At 55.7% G+C, this 22,840-nt stretch overlaps 2 protein-coding genes across 35 annotated transcripts in view; one reads left to right on the forward strand and one right to left on the reverse strand.

Moving 5' to 3' along the window:
• CELF4 (CUGBP Elav-like family member 4) overlaps positions 1-22,840 on the reverse strand; it is a 297,038-nt gene that overhangs the window by 60,250 nt on the left and 213,948 nt on the right. For 19 of the 34 annotated variants that reach the window (XM_027576207.2, XM_027576200.2, XM_027576192.2 and 16 more), the window contains exon 3: positions 12,427-12,505. In XM_027576207.2, coding sequence (XP_027432008.1) covers positions 12,427-12,505 — 79 coding nt within the window. The remainder of the gene's footprint in view (positions 1-12,426; positions 12,506-22,840) is intronic. The other 15 variants (XM_027576211.2, XM_027576203.2, XM_027576187.2 and 12 more) reach the window with 1 other exon arrangement.
• LOC113912655 (phosphatidylinositol N-acetylglucosaminyltransferase subunit P-like) lies at positions 18,626-19,027 on the forward strand. The gene has a single exon (XM_027576214.1). It carries the CDS (start codon positions 18,641-18,643, stop codon positions 19,025-19,027), a length of 387 nt encoding a protein of 128 aa, XP_027432015.1. The 5' UTR covers positions 18,626-18,640.

The raw sequence follows: 22,840 nt of genomic DNA on the forward strand, positions 1-22,840 counted from the left end.
AGGCAGGGCCCCCTTCCTAGAATGTCGCTGCTCCCATGCTATCCACCTGAAAGGCCACTTCCTACTCAAAGTCTTCCCTGGTTTTTCCAGACCCACAGCTTGGGATCAGAAGGGCCTCAGTTCCTTTCCAAATGCACCCCTGCCCACCAGCTGGTGGCCCCAGCAAGTTCAGCTCTGGGTCTCAGCGCCTCATCTATACAGTGGAGTAATAATACCTAAGTCATGGAGTGGGGAGAAGAAGAAACGAGTAACCCAGTGCCGGGGCCTGGCCTGTACAGGGGGCAGCGGAGGCCACCTGGTTTCCTGTACCTCCTTATGGCCCTCACTTGTGCTGAACTTGGTGCTTTGATTCAAGGTCTCTTCCTGCCTCCTAATGGCTCCATTGGTTTTACCTCAGTCACAGCCAGACTAAACCACCTATGGCCGAAGATCATGCTGGTGTACCCATGGCGTATGGGGTGTGGACTGCACACTAGGGATGCTCAATCAGTGCTTAGGGTGCCTGTGGCTTTCTTCTCTGGCGGGGGGAAGGGCCGGCAAAGCTTGCACAGGCCTCCCTTTGGATTCCTGGTACCTCAGCACAGTCCCCTGGATCTTGGCCAAACCTGGGTTGGGTCCTAGAGGGGCGTCAGGACCTTGAAGTCTGGCCACAGTTTCCAGTACAAAGACCAGGAAAGTCAGTTGGCCCCTGGGTTCCTGCCAAGATCTCGGGAAGCAAAACCTCTACAGATGAAAATTCGCCCTCCTGCCCGATTGTACCGTTTTGGCAAAGCAAACGTCTCCCCTGTGAAGCTGTTTCTGGTTTTAATTCACTCCTCTCCTGGGGGTGTGTAATGCTGGGGATGAGGGGTACTGCTCAGCTGATGTCTTCATGCTGTGAATCTGAATCCCCACTGGGGCAGGAAACACAGAAGGGCCCTATAAATTCTCGGTGCCCTGACTCACTATTTAAAATGGATGAAGAGATATTTTCTCCTCCTTTCTCTGTATTGCAGATGTGGATGCCTGCTTTTGTCGGGGGCATAAAGTGGGGCTCAGCCCCGTTGAGGGATGTTCCCAGATGCCCCCCTTGGGGGGACATCATGCTTCGGTTCCATGCTCATCGCTGACAGAAGGCCTTCAGTGGCCCCGATGGCATGTTGCAGTGAGCAGCGGGCGGATACAAGGGTGACACTCTGGAAATGTCCCAATTGGAGGCCGATGCATCTCTTCTCACAGGCCCAGCCCTGATGGTGCCACCATAACGTGATGAGAGGAGAATGAGGAGGCCCTTTTGTCCCCCACACAGCCCTGACCTGAAATGGCACTACTGGAATGATATTCTGTTAGGGAAAGGTTGCTGAAGCAAATCTGCCCTTGGCAGGCCAGACTTAGCACATTTATCAGAGGCCCAGGGCTCAGGGACCAGGCAGAGGGGCCACCTCTGCCATCCCTGTCACCTGGCCTGGGGACTGCCCTGGGCATGGTGGCGGGATTGGCTGTCAGAAGCATGGGGGCGAGACTGTGAGGGCCACCAGCACCCCCACCCAGGAGAGGATTCCCGCCCCGGCCCTCCCCCGAAACCGCTCCTCCCCCCCACCACAACCTGGCTAGGAGGTCAGGGTGGCCACTGGCCCCATGCCTTTGCTCCTAGCTCAAGGTTCATTTCAAACGAAGGAGAAAGCCCGGCCCCACACTCGCGGGGCAATCAGCGCACTCCGTGATGAATGGAGTCTGTGTCACTCAGTGAAAATGAATATTTCTTTGCGATAATGGCCAGATGGTAGCAACTCTCCGATCCAAATTAAAACATGCATGATAAATGCCAGGAAAACAGAGGAAGACAAAACCCCAACCTGGAGTGAATTCTCTCTATAAATCTTCCCCCTACGCCCCCCTCCCCCACCACCACAGCAGCCCTGCTAATAGCCATTAAATTATTAAGATGCGCTGCAAGGAGAATGCCAATGTCAGTGGCACCCGCCCCGCTGCCCACCTCCGCCCCCTGCCTGTGGGCCTGACTCTGGAGGGGCTGGGGAGGAGGCGGAGACCCAAGAGGGGGCTGCTTTCAGGCCAGGAGAGACGCAGGGTGGTGGAGAATGTTCCTCTTGGAGACAGGAGTGCGAGGCTGGCCGTGTGGTGCCAGCACTGAGGGCCACCTGCTGGGGCCCAGCCAGGCTCTGTGGCGGGGCGCGGCACACCTGTCCCCAAGGAGGACACCATCTACATGGAGCGATGGGAAAGTACCGCCCACTGCCTGACTGTACAGCTGAGGCAGAGGGCAGGAAAAGGGACTTCTGAGCCAGGAAGACCAGCGGGGAAGAGCTGGAAGAAGCACGCCAGCAGGGTGGACCCTGTTGGGGGCTCTGACCACACAGAGCTGGAGCTAAGAAGGGCTGGAGAGGACCATCCAAGGGCAGGAGTGTGCCTGAAAGTGGATGTGTACTTGGAGGTCTAAAGGCATCAGGCATTGGGGGGAGGGGCAGCTTGGGGGCTTGTATTTCATGGTGACAATAAGACTCTTGAACTTACACTTTGATCCCCATTGCCCCCTGCCGCTCCCCTCACCCCGGCACCTGCATCCATCTCTCCCTGGTCTCCCTGACACCCTGTGGGCAGCCAGCCTTCTGGTTGTCTCCAGGACTCCCTATCATCTTCCAAAAAACCCCCCAATTCTTTAGCTGGGCATTCCTGGGAACTCTCTCCTCTGGCCACCTGGTTTCCTCGTTTTTCTTGGACAGGCTCTATGCCATGGGGCCTGCATTTCTTGTCTCACCAGCTTTTCAGCCTTAATCCCATCCCACAGGGAGCGGCCTCCAGAAAGCCTTCCCTGACTGCTCTCCCCTCTGCCAGCTAAGGTTCGTTATCTCCACTGCTCATCTGGTGCCCGTGAGGCCATGAACTGATCTCCATGTGGGCTTCTCTAGGGCCCGGAGCTCAGCAAAGGCTTGAAGACGTCTTCCTGGGACCCCAGTGCATCTGCTCTCCAGGGGCACAGACCATTTCTTCCCCTGCAATTGGCCATTTCCGTCAAGCCTTAAACCTCCTAAGACACTTGGGACAGTTACCCTGTGTTGGGATGTAGCATCATGATGTGGGGATCATGGATCTGTCAAAAAGAAAACCCACACTGGCTGGTCCCTGCTGAAGTCCAGCTTCCCCAAAGCCTTTCTCCTCGCAAGGCCCAGACAGACAAGGCCCTGAGTGCCCAGCTTGGCTCTCCTCTGTCAGGCAGTCATGAAGTTCTCCACCTGCTCTTCCCAGCTGACCCTCCAGGCTCAGACTTGCCACAGACAGGCTCATCTTTCTGCTGACTAAGCTTGCACCCAGGCCAGACTCTCCCCAAATCCCTCCAAAGGGCCTTGGTGAGGGGAGTGAGGAGCTGGAGAGCCCATCCTAAAGGCTGTGGTCCCTCCTCATCCTCTGTGCATCTCATGGGTGTCAATGACACTGGGAGAGCTTGCTGTGCATGTCAGCCCCCAGCGCAGACCCAAGAGAAGTCAGCAAGTCATGGAGGCCAGCCCAGAAGGGCTGAGGTATAGAGGCTGGTTACTGTCTGGGTGGTCTTGGGCAAGACGCCTACCTCTCCTCTCTGAGCCCTCATTTTCCCCTCCATAAAGTGGGGGTGCTGCTCAGCGGACCTTGCAGGGCTGTGGCAGGGATTGAGGTGCTCTCACTGGAGGCTCTGGATGACTGGCTCTATCTCCCTTCCAGAGCCCTAGCGTGGTTTTCGCAGCAGCAGCTGCAGACATTGCCTGTTCCCATGTGTGTTGTGCTGGGCTGGGTGGGGAGGGAGCAGACCTCCCTCACAGCGGGCAGAGCATGTCTGATCCGGAAAACTGGGCAGATGCATAACACAGAAAAACACTCTGGAACAGGCCCGGTGAACTTGGACCGAAGGGTGACAAGAGACAGGATCCTGTCCGTGCCCGCCTCAGACACTGTGCAGGAGCGTAGGTGTGCATGCCCTAAAATGTGAGCATCAATGAGACCCACAATGCACCAAGTCTGAGTCTTCCAGAAAGTGGACCCTCTTCTCCAGCCAAACCAGCTCTTCTACGTTATTTCTAAGCTCTCTGTGTTTTTTCTTTTTAATTTTTTAAAAGTAATCTCTACACCCAACATGGGGCTTGAACTCACGACCCTGAGATTAAGAGTTGCATGCTCTACTGACGGAGGCAGCCAGATGCCCCTAGTTCTTCTATATTATTTTAAAAGATTTCAGATGCCACATATTTGCCTTGCTTGTCTCTGTTTTCATGTCTTTACTTGTGATACTTTAGCCCAGATGCTACCTCTTGGTAAACCTGTCATCCCCATAATCACCTCCTCCAGGAAGCCTTCCTTGTCCTGTCCTCGTCACATAATTCACGTGTTCAATGCAGCTCAGGCCCTAGGCAGTATGATTTTTATTTGCACTTTGTTGATCACACCTGTCAGAGATCCTCAACCCTGTCACCTCCTCTCATGTCCCGCGGACTGGACTCTAAGAATAAAATAACTGCAGCAGTTGTCCTCAGGGAAGAGTCCCCAGTTTGCCAACTGTGTCCCACCTACGGCAGCTCCAGGGGGATCTCATCGTCCCCTCTGCAATAGGAGGTGGCAAGGCACCACTGCGGGAAGGGCAGGGATTGTGGAGTCAGAGTCCCTGGGTACAGTGCCCAGGACTGTCCTGCTGGCCTCCCTGCTCTGGCTGGCTCCCCACAGCTGGCTGAGCACCCCTAGACTACATCACTCCCTGCCCCCGAGCTTTAGACGGCTTCGCTGGGCCTAAATGCATCCATTTAAAGCACCTTGAAATCACTCTTCCCAAATCGTGTCCTCCCCTCCTCTGGCCCCTTGGGATCTTCCAGACTTGCCTTGGCTTAGGTAATTTTCCCACCTGGAAGCTCTGCCCCTCCTTGCTCAAATCCCCTCGCTTCTGAAGGCCAGGCTGGTGTTACTGGTTCTGATCTCTCCGATCCCGGGCTGTCTCTCTCTGCCCTCTCCCCGCAGGCTCGCCCCTCCCAGTTGTTAACAGGCTGTCTGCACGTGCCAGGGGCCAGGAAGGCACTGGATCTGTCGCCCGTGCCAGGGCTCACTCAGTGCAGTGCTGAGGACCACCAGGCCCAGAAAGGGCTGCATGTGATATTCTCTTTCTCTCTCATCTTGCCCGGCTCCCTTGAGGAAGCAGGTCTTCCTCCTGCATGCCCACAGGGTGCCTGCAACAGGATGCCATGGGAGTGGCCGCTGGGTGGGAGACAGAAGCCCTCGGTTGCCTCTCTCTGTCATTCTGATTTCTGTCATGGGCCCCTTCAGCCTGGGCACACATGCGGCAGCTTTTAAGTATCATCCAGGAGCCCATTTGCAATGATTAATATCCCATTTCCTCTGAAACAATCCTTTGCTAAATTAGCCGGGGCCAGAGGGAATTTGGCGAGAAGCCGCGAGTCTCAACTTAACTTGCCGAATGGATTAAAAAAACCCTCAAAAACAAAATGCAGATCAATCAACACCCCTTCCCCCAGCTGAAAACCTAAAGTCCATTTAAACTCCGCAGGTTTGCAGTTAATTATAATTTCACACCTATGGCAGGAGTTACTGAGGTATTTATAATGTGTGCCTGCCCCACTGGAGCCTCTGTGGGGCCCTCACGAGGGACCCTTCCCACCAGCCACCTCCTTCCCCAACCACAGAGACCTGTCTTCACAAAGCTGCTGTTTGGGTTCAATTATGTAAACTAGAGAGGCTTCCTGAATTTAAATTTTTTTCTTCTTTTTAAAGAGTCTTCAGGGAAAAAAGGAGACAAAGATTTTTAAGGGACAGGGATTATGGAGAATAAAATCCCTGGGGCAGGGGGATCTTGCTCCATCATCTAGGGAACCTAACAGTTGGAAATGCTTAAACAAAAGTAGGAGGGATTGTGGTCAGATACGTGGTAGAACTTCCTGCCCATCAAAGAAGCCCAGCCCTGGGCGGGCCACTTGGCCTGGCGCTGAGGTGTCTAATCCTTCAGCCCTCCCCAAAGGCAAATCACAGGGTCTGGCAGGGTGACAGTGACCCCTGCCCCAGGCTGCTCCCTAAGCACTGCGACTGTCTGGTCCCTGCTGTCTTATGCCTGACTCGAACCTTCCGAGCTGAAAGCTGTAATGCAGTCTTCGAAACCAGTCCAAAATAAATCACGGATTCATGTACACGAAATATCAGCTGGGACATTGGCTTTGGGGCTGGTGTTCAAGGGAAAACATTACAATCTATGGCTTGAGAAATTGTGGTGGGGCTGGGACAGGACAGGCTGACAAAACGGGGTTTCCAAGCTCTGGAGAAGGCCAAGATGGACCGTGGAGTTGCTTTTCTTCTTGAAAAAACAGGAGCGGGGGTGGGGCAGGGTGAGAAGCCGACTCACCTAGGAGGGTAGAGAGATGGCTCCGGGGCCTCTCCAGGCTTTGGAGTTCCATGTTCTGGCCCATAAGACAGTTAACCATCCTCCAGCCAAAGGTTCACCATGACCCCTTGCCCCTCCCTGGGCCCAGACATGGCTGTGGGAGGGTAGGATGGTGATAGCTCAGCCCCCACGAGCTAAGGATACTGGGGTCTGCAGGATTTGGGCGGCGGTGGGGGGTTAGATAAGGAAGTGCACTCCCCCAACACATACACATTCACACATGGGCACAATGGAGTACACACACTGCCCAGCTTCCAGGGGCTTCTATGGGGACACAGAAAGTGTGGGGGCTGGTAAGGGTAGAGTCTCTTATGCTTTGAGGTGTAGCTTTGGGGCCTCAGTCTCTGGACCCCTTCTCAGCCCAGGATCTCATCCTCTGGCCTGGGCTGGGGTTACCTTTGCTCATTCTGGGGTCTCTCAGGCAGGGCATAAACCAGGAGCCCCAAAGTTGAAGCAGATGTGCTGGACCCACGGGGAGGCTCCGGATGCCCCAAAGGAGAGAGACGGGGACAGAGGTGGAGGGGCTCGGGCTGTGGGACACAACCGGGCAAGTGAGGCTGTTCTTTGGCCTGGGGCTCTGAGCGCCCTACCCAGCCCCCAGAGGAGCCTCACCCAGGAGGTCCCCACAGGGAGTGCGCACTGGTCTCCAAGGCTTTTCTTACACCTTCCCCCTTGGCCGCCCCTGCACTGCATCTTCAGTCGGGGACTGTCCAGAGTAACAGGTTTCCTTTTTTAAACCTTGTTTCCTACTCAATTGGTAGAATTGGTAGAATTTCAGATTAATCTTCAATTTGCTGTGCCTCTCTCCCCTTAGCTTTACTTTTCTGTGTACCCTGTCCCACCTGGGCCAAGGGTTCCTAACAGAATCCCGAGGGATTTCTGTCTACCCAGAAGCTTTTGTCAGTGAGACATTTGTTGCCCCAAGATTCGAAAATTGAAACTTCTATTGAATTTTCATATGGCCAGACCAGCCTGCACATCTATTTCCTCTACATGCTCACTAAATTGCCAACTTAGAGTATGGGACTAAACAGCTAGAAAAGTCTGGAAGGAACACACCCAACCTGGGGAGGTCAACAGTGTAGCCACGGGTCTCCGGGGGCCCCAGGACCTGGCAGCAGCAGGGAGCTGCCCAAGCCTCTCAGCTGGGCTTCCTGGCCTCCCTTAGCACATTCTCTGTCTGTGTCTGTTTAGAAATAAAATAATGCCCGGAGGAGAAATGAAGAACTTAATAGGATTTAAAAAGCCACAGGAACCGATGGGGCTACAGATGGTGGAGGGGCTGGGAGGACGGAATCAGCCACGGTTTTATGGTGGGGAACGTGGCCTCAGGGAGGGCCTCAGAGCCGCATTCACATGCATTGTGTCCAACCTCATTAGCCAGCCCGGCGGGACTCCGCTGCCACGTGAGTGCCGGCCACGGTGAGGGGGGACGGCAGCCCTGAAGATGCCCGTAAATGAACTGGGAGCAATGACGGGCTGCAGGACCGCTGCCTGGCTAACTGACCAGCCCGCACCTTCCTCGGGAACCCAGTGCACACGCGATGATTCTCAGGCTGTCGCACCTGCCCCCAGCCTTCCCGTGCCTTCCTGGCCCTGCCCAGCTCCTCTCTGCAACAACCCCCCACCCCATTGCTGACAACCCCCGCCCCACCCCGCCCCACACCAGACAGACTGAGACAGGAGGGAGAGAGGGAGCTGGGGGAGAGAGGCAGGGGCTCCCAGGTCTGGAGAGGAAGAGGGAGGACAGGAATGGAAACTGCTGTGGGGTCCTTCAACCCAGGTGATTCTGAAGCACTTGGTGGTGGGGGGAGACATAAAAGAAACTCCTTCACCTTCTAGAAGCTTCCCTAGGGGGTCCCTAGATAGTAGCTTACTGCAACAAGCCCACCAGGGTCCCCTTCGTGGCTGGAGCTCAAGGCCACCCCCCCCCCATATCTCTCTGAGCCTCCCCCAGGCCCTTAGCCAGTGGCGGAACAACAGGACTTTGTAAGAGGGAGCTCAGCCCTCCTGCCTGTGTCCACCCACCACCGTCACTGGCCTCCGGCTGGCTCCCCGCTTGGATTCAGTGACAGCTGCCCCTTTGGCCCCTCTTTTCTGGGCTTCCTCAGGCCTCCCTGACTGGGCCAGAAAGGGGACTCAGCAGTCCCTCCTCCAGTTGGAGCCTCACACATCCCAGCAAAGCCAGAGTCCTCTGGACGATGTGTGTGTGTGTGTGTGTGTGTGTGTGTGTGTGTGTGTGTGTGTGTGTGTGTGTGTGTGTGTGTGTGTGTGTGTGTGTGTGTGTGTGGTTTCCAGCTCCAGGTGCTGCGGCAGGGTGAGGGCCATGGTGATGGACCCTAAAAGACTGTTTCAGCCTTGCTCACGTTCCCTCTGGAGGGGCTCCCCAGGCCACACCTGCCCTCTTCTGAGGGATGAGCAGCCCCTTGGCAACCCTGAATCCCCTCTTTCCTGGGACTGCCTCCCAAGTCATCTTGATTCCTAACTTCTCCAGCTCATCAGCCCCCCATGTTGCTGTTTTTCTGTCATTTCATGTTGATGAGATAAAATCAGGTGGCCGGGTCTGTGCCCCACCCCCTAGCCACTGTGTCCCCGGTGGGGGACGTTTGTTTTCCACCTTAACCAGGAGCGTGTGTGGGCCTGCAGGTGCCTTTGTCAGTGTGGGTGTGCGGCTTGTTGGGGGTGATGGGGATGCAGGTGTGTGACTGTGTTCCGGGGCTCCTCCAAGCACAGCATGGATAAAGCCCACAGGAAATAAACCTTCTGGCCTGTCGATGGTTGCTGAGAAGAGGTAGGGGTGGTTTCCGATGATGGGGTGTGGGTCTGGGAGTGGTGGGGTGGCATCAGGCCAACGTCTGCCATCCCTGGCCCGGACCTCAGCCACTTCTTCCCTCTTCAAGGGCTCCTTCTTGGGCCCTTTCAGGGAGGTAGGCACACTCTTCAGCCTTAGCCTCCTCCAATTCAGCCCAGGGAGTCCCCAAGCAGGTTTGCTGACTAAGGCCAGGGCCCTCAGAGCCTGACTCCCTGCAAGGAGCACCCACACCTGGGTATGGGAGCCTCATTTGCCTTGGGGGAGGGTGCAGGTTGTCCTGTGTTCTGACCTTAATACTCCCCTGGACTGAGACCAGGGAGGAGGAGGAGGAGGGGGTCAGGGCTCTAGGGCATCACACTGTGGGTACCCATCTAGATGCTAAGAGTGAAACCCAGAGGCTGAGGGGCCCCTGCAGTCATGACACCCAATTCAGATGCTGACCATGAACCAGCTCATGGGGCAGGATACATCTGCCTGCCGGGAAGCAACGGAACACAGATGCATGCCCTATAGGGAGGGTCCCTGCCTCTGAGATGACCAGGGCAGGTGGGGGTGCCCTCCCCCAGGCTGCTGTCTGTCCCCAGCCTGCCTCATTCCTCTGGTTAATGAATTGATTTGCTTATTTGAGGGTGGCTCAGTTTAAATGTAACTTGCTCCAGAGAGTTCTGTAGGGTTAACTGGATCCTCCTTGCAGAGAGAGGGCTCCTTCCCTGCTTAACTGTTGGTGGCTGTAGCAGGGGCCAGCTCCTCTCTGCCTGCACAGGGACATCACAGCTGTGATGTCCTCTCTCTGCCTGGTCCCCCCACTATGTTCAGGGGCTCCTGCTTCTGATGGAGACAAGCCCAACCCCTTGGCCTTGTGTTCAGGGCCCCATTTTCACTTTGAGTCCTCACTGTTTCCTGCCAAGTCTACACCTCTTGGTACAGTTCCCTCCAGGAAGCCCTCCCTGCCTGCTCCAGGACACAGTGAGCTCTCTTCTTTGACTCCCACCGGCTGTGGTGTCTCATGTCTCATAGATGGGTGCAGGAGCTCCATATTCAGACTGGCCCTGCCTCCCTCACCTGAAACCCTGCTCTTCTTCCCTCAGCCTCCTTCCATATCCTTCTCTGTTCCCATTTCTTTCATCTTTTTTAATGTTCACCTCTTCCCCAGCCTCTTTCCACCAGAAGAAGTATTTAATGGATATTAAATTATTTTAACCTGACTTTTTTTTTTTTAATAGCTTGGTGATAGTGCTGACTCAGGATCATCTCACTGTTTAATATTGAATATGCAATTAATAGATAGATGTTTAGGTTTGGCTCTTCCCCCCTTTCCACTGCAGGAAGAATAAAAGAGCTGATTAATCTGGTTTGGGGCAAGTGTCAGCGGCAGGAGATATATGGGAGAAAGGAGATGAGGTTAGCAACTTGGAGTCAGAGAGCTATTGCCTCCAAGGCAAGTGAAGGAGAAAAGGGTTTGCATTTGAGCTCAGCGCGGCCTCACTGGGCACGGTGTTTCCGACACCCCACTTCGGGCCCGGAGAAAACTGGCTGGACTCTGAGCTATCTGCTCCGCACCCGAGGGGCCCCCTGCTCCCCCGCAGGGGCCCCCCTCTGTGGGGCCTTTTACATGGCACCCCAATTTCTGTTCCAGATGTGGAAATGCCCCTCCTGCAAGGCCAGCCCAGGCGCCATCTCCTCCAAGCTGTCTGACTGCCCCCATTTCAGGGGACCCTTCTCTGGGACTGCAGGTGCTGCTTACTGTTCCGGTTACCCTCCTGTACACCAGAGATCCCCCCCCACCAGGGATAGGGGCTCTTCACTGCATCCTGGCCCTGCTACATGAACGGGGTGCTGTAGGTGAGTCATTGCATGATGGGGTGCCCTGGGGCCCAGGGCCTGCTGGGCCTGTCTCCCGGAGACAGTCTCTAGGACAGGCCCATGGAGAAGTCCTGCATGAAGCAGGCCAGTACTCCCCTTACCACCAGAGCAAGGACGCCTAGAGCTGGGTATTTGAGGAGCCTCTGGGTGTCCAGCAAACCAAAGTCACTGGACTGCCAGGAATGGGGAAGGAGCAAACAGTGTGAACCAGGTGGGCATTGCCTGCCTGGGCCCTTTACACCTGAGCCATTTTTACCTCTCAACTGACCCACCTCCACTCTTGGGATCCTCAGGTTGGGAAGCTCTCAGAAGGCCAGAGGGAGGTGTGTCAGTGACGGGGTCATGGGGCCCCTTTGGGGGCTCTGGGCTCTGGGAGGGGGGTGAGATTTGAGGCCCAAGTCAGGAGGGCCCTAGACATAGAGGCCTTGTGCCCAGTTCAGGGTCCGGCTAGAGCCCAGAGGGCAGCAGCCCGAGCAGGAGGGACCACAGGTCTCAGGGGCAGGCAGGCCACCTGTGGCCACACTACAATTCTCTCGGGACGGGGACCTTGACTCTGAGTTTGCAAGTAGCTTTTGTCTATTTTACTTTTTGCTCTTAATCTCCTAGAACACTCTTTGTAGGGAGGGAGGATAGAAGAGAGAGAAATTACTCAGTGCCTGTCTAAGCAGAGAGGGGAGTGGCCTGTCCAGGCCCGAGCCCGGGGTGGAGGTGCTTGGCAAAGGGAGCCAGGAGCCCGTGCCGGGGCAGCCTCTGTGTGCAGTGGTGGCAGGGCCCTCGCTGGTGGAGGGGCCAGAGCCCTCCTCGGGGAGTGGGGCTCTGAGCTCGTGGGCTGTGGCTGTGCCTCCCACTCTGTCCCCTTCCAGACATCTCCCTGTCTGCCGGAATCTGCCTCCAGGATCCTGACCTCAGCAGTCCCAAGGCCCCACGGCAGCCCTTCACAGATTTGCCCACCCTGGCCTGAACCTTCCCAGGTCCCACTTCCTCTCTCTCCCAGCCTGGCACCCTTTCAACTGCTCACGCTCCATCATAGGGGGGGTTTCCTTGGCGACATGGAGGTGGGCACACCATTAGGGGTTCCTAAAGGAGGCATTCGACTGCCCCAGGACATGCTACTTGTTTACTTACAGGAAGGAAGGAACCCCGCCATCTGACAGACCCCAGTCACCTCCTCGTGTCCCTTCACTCTCTCCCCACATGGGTCACCCAGTGCTCCAAAGCCCTGTCCCAACTCCCCGCCAGGAGTTCCCTAGGGCGGGAGGCGAGGGCAGGGAGTCGCTGCATCGCTGCCTCAGGGAGAGGGAGGGAGGGCTGGGGCGGGGGAGGGGGACAGAGACAAGTGAGCCCTCACGTGAAGGGGGCTGGCGCAGGCAGCTACTACCTCCTCGGCTCTCGCTGTCCGCTGGCTTCACCTGGATCGGCCGGTTCATCTGCAACAGAGCACAGGGGACAGTGTCAGAGCAGGCCTGGGAGTGAGGGGGCAGACACCCACACCCAAAGGGACACAGGTGTTCAAAGGGACCGAGGCACACGGACCGCACACAGCGACACGCCCGCCCGCACAATGGCTGCCCCCCCACCCCCTCCACCCCCCCGCACAGCTGCGCCAAGCCCCAGCCCTCTCCCCTCACCTATGCAGTCCCCAGGGCTCCCTTGTTTCAGGAGGCTTTCTCTGGATGGCCAACTCCGTGGTGCCCCCCTCCCAGCTTTGAGCAGCTCTAGCTAGCCTGTGATGTTAGAACCTGAGGTGTCCCCACAGCGCATCTCTGGCCAGCCCTGGTTCACCGGGGACAGCTGGCTTTGCAAAAAAGAGCTGGCCTCTGGCCACCCCGTGCCATCTCGTGGATGTGGGCAGTGGGTCCCAGGGGTGCCTGAGGCTCTGGGCCACCCAGCTCCTCGTTGGAGTTGGGCTCAGGGCCGGGGTTCCTGACTGCAGCAAGCACTGTCCCCTTGGGGGCTGTGGAGCGGGCACAGCTCCTTGTCTCCCGTGGTGTCTAGGGGCCAGGAGGGCACCAGGACATGGCCTGACCCCCCATGCCTCCCGGAGGCCCGTCTTGCTCTCTCTCCGGGACCCACTTCAGTGCCTCGATCAGGCCACTAGGGGTCTCTGAACTCCAAGCATCGGGGCTTGGTGCTGGTCTTGAATCCTCCCTGAGGCTAGTGGCAAGGCAAGGGAGTGGGCTCACCAGCCCTGAGGCCCCAAGACGTTTCAGACAATAAAAACGGAAGGAATCACGCAAATGGAATCCTACTTTATGTCTTTTCCAGTGCTTTCGCCTGTCAAGTACTTCCCTTATGCCTCACTGCATTTTCATTTCTCACACAAACACACCCCGACAGGCAGAGAGGGCAGGGACTGGCACCCCCATTTCGTAGGTGGAGACGCTGAGGCAGAGCCACCCCATGGCAAAATGAGCCCAGGAAGCCGAGTCAGCCAGGACTACGTCTAGGCTTCTGGCCTGCACCAGGTGACTCTGTTGCCAGTTCCCCTCATGTGCGGAGGCTGGCCCAGCCAGTTACAAGCTTCCTCGGGCCTTCTGGTCTAGGATTCGAAGCGAGTTGTGGCTGCGTCAAGACAAGTGGGTGGGGGAGTGTGGGTGCCCGTGACTCAGCAAGGTGAAGACAAGGCCAGGGGACAGGCAGAGGCACCACAAGCAAGGACAGAAAGGCAGGAGGCAGGGCACGGAGCAGAGGAAATGAGATGCAGGGGGCCTGAGGGTGGGCAAGACAGGACCCTGGGGGCCAGCCCACCGAGATGGGGTCGAGCATCGTTTGCCACAGGACTTGGCACACCTTTACGGAGTTGAGGGAAAAAAAGCTACTTTGTATGTAAGCTCTGCCAGAGAGGAGATTGTGGTGTTACAGAAAGCTCCAATCACAGGGAGAAGGAAGAGGGACATAATGAAGCTCCTGGCTTCATTTAGGCAGTCCTGGATCCCCCCATAGACAGCCTCCTTTGCAGTTCAGCAAAGGGTGCAAAAGGCCAAGTAGGCTTCTGGCTCTGGGGGAAGCGCTCCAGGAGGGAGCCAGGGCCCTCCTGGTTTCCTGTCCAGTGCCTTTTGGGACTCAGTATCCAACCCTTTTCTAGAATGTCTCTTCTTCCTGGAACATCCCTAAATTAAACAAGGTAAATTAAACAGGGCCAGTGGAATCTGTCTGTGTGGGAGCCTTCCACCTCAGGGGGCTACCCACCCCCAGGCAGCCAGCCTGTCTCCCTGTCCTTGGTACATGGGCATTCGAGAATACTCTGCCCCAGGCTCATGGACTTAGGCCTAATTTCCAGCACTTCCAGCTCCCCAGCCCCATCCCAGCCCTCCCTGACCTCCTACATGACTTAGTGCTAGACTCCAATTTGACTGTGGGCTTCCTGGCAGCAGGGGTCCAGGGGCTCATATGGCTTCCTCCCTGCCCTCAGCCATGGGCTAGGCACCCACAGGGTGCTCCACACAGACCGGTGGACTGGAGCTGAGCTGGTTCCCAGGGACCTGTGGCTCCCAAGGTCATTTTTCGTGTTTTATCACGATCTAGGGATGGTCAGCACCCAGACAGCCTTTGCCGGGCTGTCGAAGAGGTGCCAGTCTTGATGGAGAGATAAAATACGGCCTGGTGCTTTCTTAATTCTCAGCAGAAATAAAGTGTCAGGCTCAGTTGGGAAGATTTCTCAGCTGGAGCAGGTTCTGTACAGATGCGTGGGGCCTGGAGGGAGATCTTCTTCCTTGGCCAGTGTCTCTCTTCCCTGTTCTAGACTCCAGCCCTGTCCAGCCTCACCAAGGCCTGGTTCTGCCCTGAGGAGGTGGGGGGTGGGCATCATGAGCCTGTCCTGGGGAGAGGAGGCTGCGCCAGGCCGCAGAGATGGCCAGTGAGGAAAGGGACAACCAGAGAGGGTGATGGGTAGGACAGTGGGAAGGGGCACTGCCACCTTGTCCTTCTTCTAACTTTGCCCCTCAGACCCTGGCCGCACGGCCCCAGGCTGTCCCTTACAGGTGAACAGCATGCTTCAAGGACACCGGAGCTTGCTTCTTGGGGCCTTTCCTCTCCCCTGTCTGTCATGCCTCTGTCCAGCCATCCCCCTCGGTCACTGTATTATCTTCCCAGGAGGGCCTGGGGCTGGGGGCTGGTGGGACCTGGGCTGGGGTGCAGGTGCCCTCCTTGCTGATTCTCTTTCTGAGGTGTCGTCTGCGTCCCTCTGTGGCCTTCCACCTGGGTTGTGCCTCCGCATGCCTTGGCGGGGGGAGGGGGTGGCAACCAGGGCCGCCCCCCAGGTCAGGAACAGCTCCCTGAATGCATCCTGAAGGCTTCTGGGGTCAGTCCTTTGGGGACATCATTAACTCTTTGACTGTGTTTCTGCTTCCAGCTTGGGGTCCCATCACAGGGAGCGAGTGGTCATTGGCCCAGGTTTTGGGGTCCTCCGTGTCCCTACTGCAGCAGAGGGCTGGCGGGTGGCTTCTTCTGCTAGTTCTGCCTCCCCATCTCTGCCACTTTTTGCATCAACACATATCCATGCATTAAACAAGACATTCCATTAATTTCTTCATCATCATAACTTAAGCTGGGACATACCCTTTAAATATTCATTCAGCTATGAAAACTGGGCATTAAAATTTTAATAATGTCAAGCTCATTTGAACCAGGCTCCTTGGGGACGATTACGATACAATTAGAATAAATACCATGATTGAGCCGGTCCAAAGGCTTCACCTGTCTGTCCAACGTGGCTCCTTGCAGAAAGAGAGGTCTGTGGCCAGTGAGCAGGCAGACAGATTGACAGACAGGCCAGCCTGGCTCTTTCCTGACTCCTCCTCTCCTTCCCATACTCCCTCCTCCCCAAGTCGGTCCCCCCTGTTACTTCTACCTCCTACAAGCATCTGCAGCTCTCTGCCGCTCCCTGTGGGTCAGGGTACAGAAGCATCCCTCCCCCATCTGGGAAGATGGCCCTGATTAACCCCTAGGTCCAGATACGCCGCCTTTCTTTGTCCTCCTGGGTGCAACCTGGACTGGGCTCCTGGGCTGCTTCCTGTGTGAGGGCCATTTTCCCATCTGTGTGTCTCCTCTTCCCTGCCCCGCAAGGGGCTCCCTGAGGCTGGAATGAATACCCCACCAGAACAGGGCCAGCCTGCAGAGGGGGCCACTGGTCCCTTAGTGCCCAGATGTGTTCTGCCACCAGACCAGGAAGGGACCGATTTCACCCAGCTTCCCCTCCGCTGCAACTATCTTCCTGGGAGCTGACATGGAGGTTTGGGGACAAGAGCTGAGCCCCCTGACCTCTCATTGTTTAAGCCAGTGCTGGCGAGAGCCCTGGGGACATCCGCTCGTGAACTTCCCCTGGCTGCACTTGGGACAGCCCTTGCACCAGCAGGATCCTGAGGGCCCTCCTCCTGCCTTCTCAGGCCCCTGAGCCCTCTGCTTCATACCGGGCGGCTGGCCCAGAGCTGTTTCAGAAATAAAAGGACCTGGAACGTTCTCTGTCACCCCCACTGGCCATCCTCAACAACCCTCCTCTTCCAAGAAGACTTCCCTGGTTATCTCTCGGCTCCCTTGGTCACACATGGCCTTGTACTACCTTGTGAGCTCTCTCTTTCTCCCCTCTAGTGCGTGTGCGCGCGTGTGTGTGTGTATGAGAGAGAGAGAGAGAGAGAGAGACAGGCTGAAACAGAGAGACACTTGTTTCTCAAGCAAGAGCAGGGACCCAGTTTCCTACCCACAGACCCCCTAGACCCTAACTTGGGACAAGCTCCACTGGAGTGTGTGTGTGCGTGTGCACGTTTGAGTAGTACTTTGAAGACATTACAGACATCAGCAAAGAATTCATTTCAGCTAGAGACTGGGAATAAGCAAGATAAAGGAGGAAACTGGTATAGTTTCTTCTGCATAGTAGCCTCTCCATAAACCTCATCCTCCATGTTGCTTTCCAGTTCTGTGACCCAGAAATGCCTTGGAAGGTCTGGACCGATACCCCATACAGTGCCGGGATGGGTGGAGGATGGTTGGGGTGCCAGAAGTGATTGTGGTGGCCTATGGGGATGGCCAGGGTGCTCTCCACCCAGCCCCTGAGTCCCCAAATGTAATTCCAGGGTGAGTGTTCAAACCTCAATGCTGAGTGAGGGTCCTTTCAGGCTCATCTGGGACATGTGAGTGCCTGGTGACACCCAGCTCCCATGCTCACCAGAGGGGCTTGCCTCTCCCCAAGCCACGGTGTAGTGTGCCAATGCCTATTCTTCTCTTGTGTTGTTCACTGAAGGTAGCTCTTATCTCTCTCCCTTCCCACTGCCTCCCATGCTTGTGAGGAGCCAGACTCCTGTTCCTCATCAGTCTCCACTGTTTGTTCTCACCCCTCCCCAAGAACTCAACTTTTATATCATCTGCCCCCCAACCCGGCACACATAAGGGTCATGGAAACGGTGAAGCAGCGGACCCTGTGGGTTGGGGTCCACTGGGATAGCTGTACCCTAACCCAGCAACATCACTGCTCTGGGAAGAAAGAGATCATTTTGCAGGGCTCCTTGTTCAAAAAGCAAGGAAAAAAAAGCATCGTTAAAGCACTAAAATATAAAGTTTTCCCTTTCTTCCTCAGTCTCTCTCTTTCTTGGCTTGTCATGGTCTTTTTTATTTGCTGTTTGACGTTGTTTTAAGTAAAAAGAAATATAAATTTTAAATTATTAGTATAGATCCTGCCATTCATCTTTATTTTGTGTGATGCCAGTTTTAAATGCAAATATCAGAACATTTAGCTCCCATGCAGAATCACCAAGATCACATAGTTTGTTTTTTGTGACTTGTGCCTGGAAGGTTCCTTGAGCCGGGCAGAAGAGAAGAATGCAAACCAGATTCAGGAAGGCTAAGGAGAAAGAGAGAATCGCCTCAGGCATGGAGATCCTCACAGGTACCCAGAGCGCCCCAACCTGCCACAGTGCTGTGGGGAGGGGGGCACATCTTGGGCCTGAGCACTGCTGGGCTCTCCTTTCCACTGACCACCCACTGACATGTTGCCACCTAGCCTAGCCTAGGATGGGCCCTTGGAAGTCAAACAAGGCTTCATCTCCATCCAGAGGCCACCCACTGCCCCAATCCACAGTGGGATAGTCAACCCTAAAGGGTATTGTAAATGTTCTTCCAGGATGTGCTGGAGCAGGGCAAGAGGCTTGCCCTAAGTCATGGCCTCTGTTGGCTAACCAGACATACCACAGTGCTACCAGCCTGGGGTACCCCCGGGTGAATAGGCCTGACCTAAACCTCCCCTAACCTGCACCCAGGCCACTGTTGGTCGGCCTAGAGGGCTGACTGTTGGCTTGTGGAGCCCAGGATGTGCATGGATTAGGCAGATGGTGGGAGGCAGAACCTCCCATGAGCAAGAGGCTGCAAGTCCGGCGCCTGGGCGGGAGCGGAGGGGCTGGCCAGGGGGGCGCCTTAGAGACCCGGCCTTTCCTTTAGTTTTTCCCTTTCTCGCCCCCGCGGAGGGTTTCTGGAAGGGGCCTGCACGGGGGACTTGGCGCTGAAGTGGCCGAGCTGTCGGGAGGGGCCTGAGTGGGCGCTTCGAGGACCCAAGATTGTCTAAAGCCACAGGGAAAATGGTGGAAAATTCACCGTCGCCATTGCCAGAAAGAGTGATTTATGGCTTTGTTCTTTTCTTAAGCTCCCAATTTGGCTTCATCTTGTATCTCGTGTGGGCATTTATTCCTGAATCTTGGCTAAACTCCTTAGGATTAACCTATTGGCCTCAAAAATACTGGGCAATTGCATTGCCCGTCTACTTCCTCATTACTATAGTAATTGGTTACGTACTCTTATTTGGAATCAACACGATGAGTACCTCTCCACTCAACTCCATTCATACAATCACAGATAACTATGCTAAAAATCAACAGCAGAAGAAATACCAAGAAGAGGCCATCCCAGCATCAAGAGATATTCCTATTAGTGAAGTAAACCAAATGTTCTTCCTGGCAACTAAATAACTTTATGCCAAAAACTAAATTGTATGTAGACTAACACCAAGCATTTACTATAATTTTTTATATAATAATTTTGACCATAAGTATTCTCTCTCTCGTACCCAATATTGAAATGTAAACTAAGTTGATTCTTTTAGATTAAGTTATATTAATATTATAAAAGTTCTTGAGTATTAGTTATTAATGAACAGAATAAATAAACTACTGCATTACCATAAAAAAAAGAGGCTGCAAGCCCTACACATGCTTCTTCATCCCACAGACTTCTTTGACTTGAAACATAAGAACAAAGAGAAAATTTTAAGAATTTCAAGATGGCGACTGCAGAGCACTAAATCCCACACATGTGACCCTTCTGAGCGTGCGTCCTACGTGCCTGAACAGTCTGTGTGCCCATGGAGCTACCCCACAGATGAGGCCTATCTGGGTCCCCACCACCCTGAAGTTCTTTCCATCTACCAATGCCGGGCACCAGGCATTCCCTTGACCAGCAGGTATTCTCAGCATTGCTCCTGCTACAGGAAGATCATGACTTAAAGACTGACCTTTTGAAGATGAACCTTGGGCAACTTTGGGAGAGTAGATTGAGAATTCTCAGCCTTTGGTGTAAAAGGCTAGGGGTGAGGAAGCCACCACCCGATATGGACAGAGACGAGAACTCATGCCTGAGATAACAGGGACCTAGGTGGGTGGCTCCCCAGCGACTCTGCTCTCCGCCAGGACTTGGCCTGCGCAGCACTTAGCCAATAGTAATTCACAATCAATTAATGGAGAAATTATTTGTTTAAAGCCCCAGGAAGGCAGATTCTGAATCACATGCCCTGTGCATAGTAGGCTTTCGGGAACCTCGGAATAAAATAAGCCTCCGCCCCACGGCTTCCACAGTCCCCTAGTGAGAAGGGATGGCAGGGGAATGGCAGAAGAAGTGCACATTATTTGGAGCTTGTTGTAAATATATTAATATTTTAATTATCTCCTTAGTAAATCACATGTGGTTCCTTCCATAGAGAGGGGTTAGAAATTCAAGGAATCTTGTCTGTTGTCACCATGAAGTTCAGACTTAAGGACAACCCAGCAGTTAGTGCAGAGGCCAATCTGCCTTCACTGGAGACCTCTGACCTCGGTCCACTCTCCAAGGTACACCCTGGCCAGGCCAGCTGGTGGCGCCCCTCCCAGGGCGTGAGGGGCCCATCCCCAGGCTGCCCTTTCTCCTGGCTACCTCCCACGCCTCCCTTAGGCCTCAGCTTCCCCCTGTTCCTTCAAGCTTCCCATTCTTTCCTTCAAATGCCTTGCCACAGTGTGGCCTGATTATGACCATTATTATCCCAACTTGTGGACTTACTTGTTCAATGTCTGTCTTCCCTTTGTGAGGGAAGGCCCACACCCATTTTGTTTTCCGGCTATACACCCAGAACCCTATGCATGCCCCATCACCGGCCTTGTTCCCTCTTGCCTCAGCCATGCCCCTAGGACAGGAGTGTCCAGAGGTCAGAGTTGGTCACCTGCTGGACAGCTCTGTTTCTGACCCAAAGGCCCTCCCCTCCAGCAAGGGGGGGTTGTGGTACCTTTGGGTGAGGAGGGGTTTGTTGAAGACTCCAGCCTCGATCCTCATTTAGAGAGACAGTCAGTGAGCACAGACCAGACAGACGAACCCGGGGTTATTGTTAAAATATGCAAATCCACAGCCCATTGAAATGCAAACCCTCCAGATAAGATTTTTAATAAATCTGGTTCTGCTCCCACTCCCCGCTCGGAGGAGGCCATCTGATTCTTGTTGGGTCAGGACACAAACCGGCATGTAGGTCCCGTCAGCTCTTCACCCCTCTTCTAATTTAGAAGGCGCAGCCATAAAAGTGGCCCCTGGGTGGGGCTGGCGGCCAGCCCGGGCCCTCCGCCCATCCCTCCGCAAAGTATTTGAGGTCACCTCCAGGTCACCCACAGAGCCGCCTTATCCTGTCTCTGTGCTGGTTACAAGGCCCCCCTTCTTTACTGTCGCCCTCACCTCCTCATACCTGTCTAAAGAGTAGAGTCCTAAGCCCCGGTGGCCCCCTGAGGGAGACTTGCGTGATGGGCTCTACACAGCCACACTTGTCACTTTTTGAGCCATCGCCTCTAGACTCACTTTGCTGCTGTCACAAGTGGCCCTCAAGGGGATGAAGGGCAGGTGGATGAGAAGCAGCACAGACACCTGACAACCTTAAGGACACGGCTGTGACCCAGCCCAGACAGGGGCCTGTTGGCTCTGGGTCAGGAACGGGAGAGTATGCGGACCTGCGGGGGCCACCGCCCTGTGCCTGGAGGGGAACTGGGAGGCCGGCTTGGTGGTGGCAGGCGACAGTTGCCCTGTGCTTCCCCAGCTCCAGGCCTTACGCTGATCACACGAGGTGGCTTATGTCCTCCAGTCCTCTCGGAATCCAAGTGAGCCGGATGAGCAAAGTCACGGCGTGGGTAGGGTATGGACCAGGGCTGGGCATTCGGGGGCAGAAGGCCTGGGTGAGCTGAGGAGACAGGGTGCCAGCTAGCAGGGTGCCAGAGAGTGTGAGGAAAGTCCTGTGAGTGCCCAGGAAGTCAGGCAGAGTCAGGGGGAGCCGCTGTGGCCCCAGGAGGGCCTGAGCTGGTGTTGTGGGCAGTGTCCCCTGTCCGTCTCCAGCAGGGACAACAGAGCCCACAGGCCACGTTCAGAAAGAGTAAGTTTGGGGCGGCGTGCTCAGGGAAGGAGTCTGGTCAGGGATGCCTGAGAAGTGCCAGGTGAATGTTTAGATCCGAACCGGCCAGGGTTGTCTGGGTCCCCTCCCCATATGTGGGAAGACAGACGTCCAGGCTGATGCATAGCGTGTACGTGATGGATTGAAGTAAAACTTCCCCAGTTTGGCTCTAAAGCTTGGATCCAGACGGTCCCTGAGTCCCAGCCCCAGCCTGGCCTTGTGCGCCTTCCACTTGGGAGGGAGCGCGGGGGAGAAGACCGTTGAATCCTAGCACACGAAGCGGTGGGGGCGGGGGGGGGGCGGGGCAGAGGATGCCCTCTCCAGGGGGTGCAGCCTGAGCCGGAGCTGGTGCTCCAGGCACAGCGGGGTGGGGAGCTCTGTGCACGTGGTGAGTTGGCGGGTGGGGCACGGAGCCTCCGTCCCAGCAGCCCCCTTTGCGGGCCGCGCAGCCTCCGTGGTCCAGCCCCCACAAACAGGCCCTGGCAGTTGCTATGCAACAGGCTGTTCTGCTCTGCAGTGCCCAGCGAACAGCGAGCTGCGGGCAGAGGACTGACAGAGCCTATTGGTGGGGCTGCCTGGGGCTGCCCCCTCCCCTTCTCCCTGCTTTCCTCTCTCTCTCTCCTAGCCCTCTCCGAGCCTCCACCCTCTCCTTGCTCTGCAATCCAAGTTTACAGAATGCCTTCCCTTCACATGCAGGGCAGGGGGTGAGTTGGCACAAACAAAGGAGGTGCCGCCCCCAGCCCCCACCATCGGGGGCCATCAAAGGTCTCTCCTACTGGTTTCCAGGAGGAAGGGACTCCCCAGTCAGCTTTTTGGTTTCCCTTGTCCCCCCCCCCCCCCCGGCCTTGTGGGGCCGGCGTTGGGGCCATCTGTGGGGGTAGATGCTTCTTGGGGCTGTGGCAGTTCGGCAGACAGGACGGATACAGTGAGAAATCAGTGAGAAATCGCGGAGATGGGCTAACGTGCCCCTACCCACCTGTCAGGGCTCCCTCAGGTGCACACAGCCAAGGGCAGCCTGTCTCTTTGTTTCTGAGCCCCCTGTCCATCTCACCTGCTCCCACAAACACGCCAGGGCTGCCTGGCAAGGGTGGGAGGACCCGGGCCGTCCTAA

The sequence above is a fragment of the Zalophus californianus genome, chromosome 14 (genome assembly GCF_009762305.2).
Source record: "Zalophus californianus isolate mZalCal1 chromosome 14, mZalCal1.pri.v2, whole genome shotgun sequence".
Classification (NCBI taxonomy): Eukaryota; Metazoa; Chordata; class Mammalia; order Carnivora; family Otariidae; genus Zalophus; species Zalophus californianus.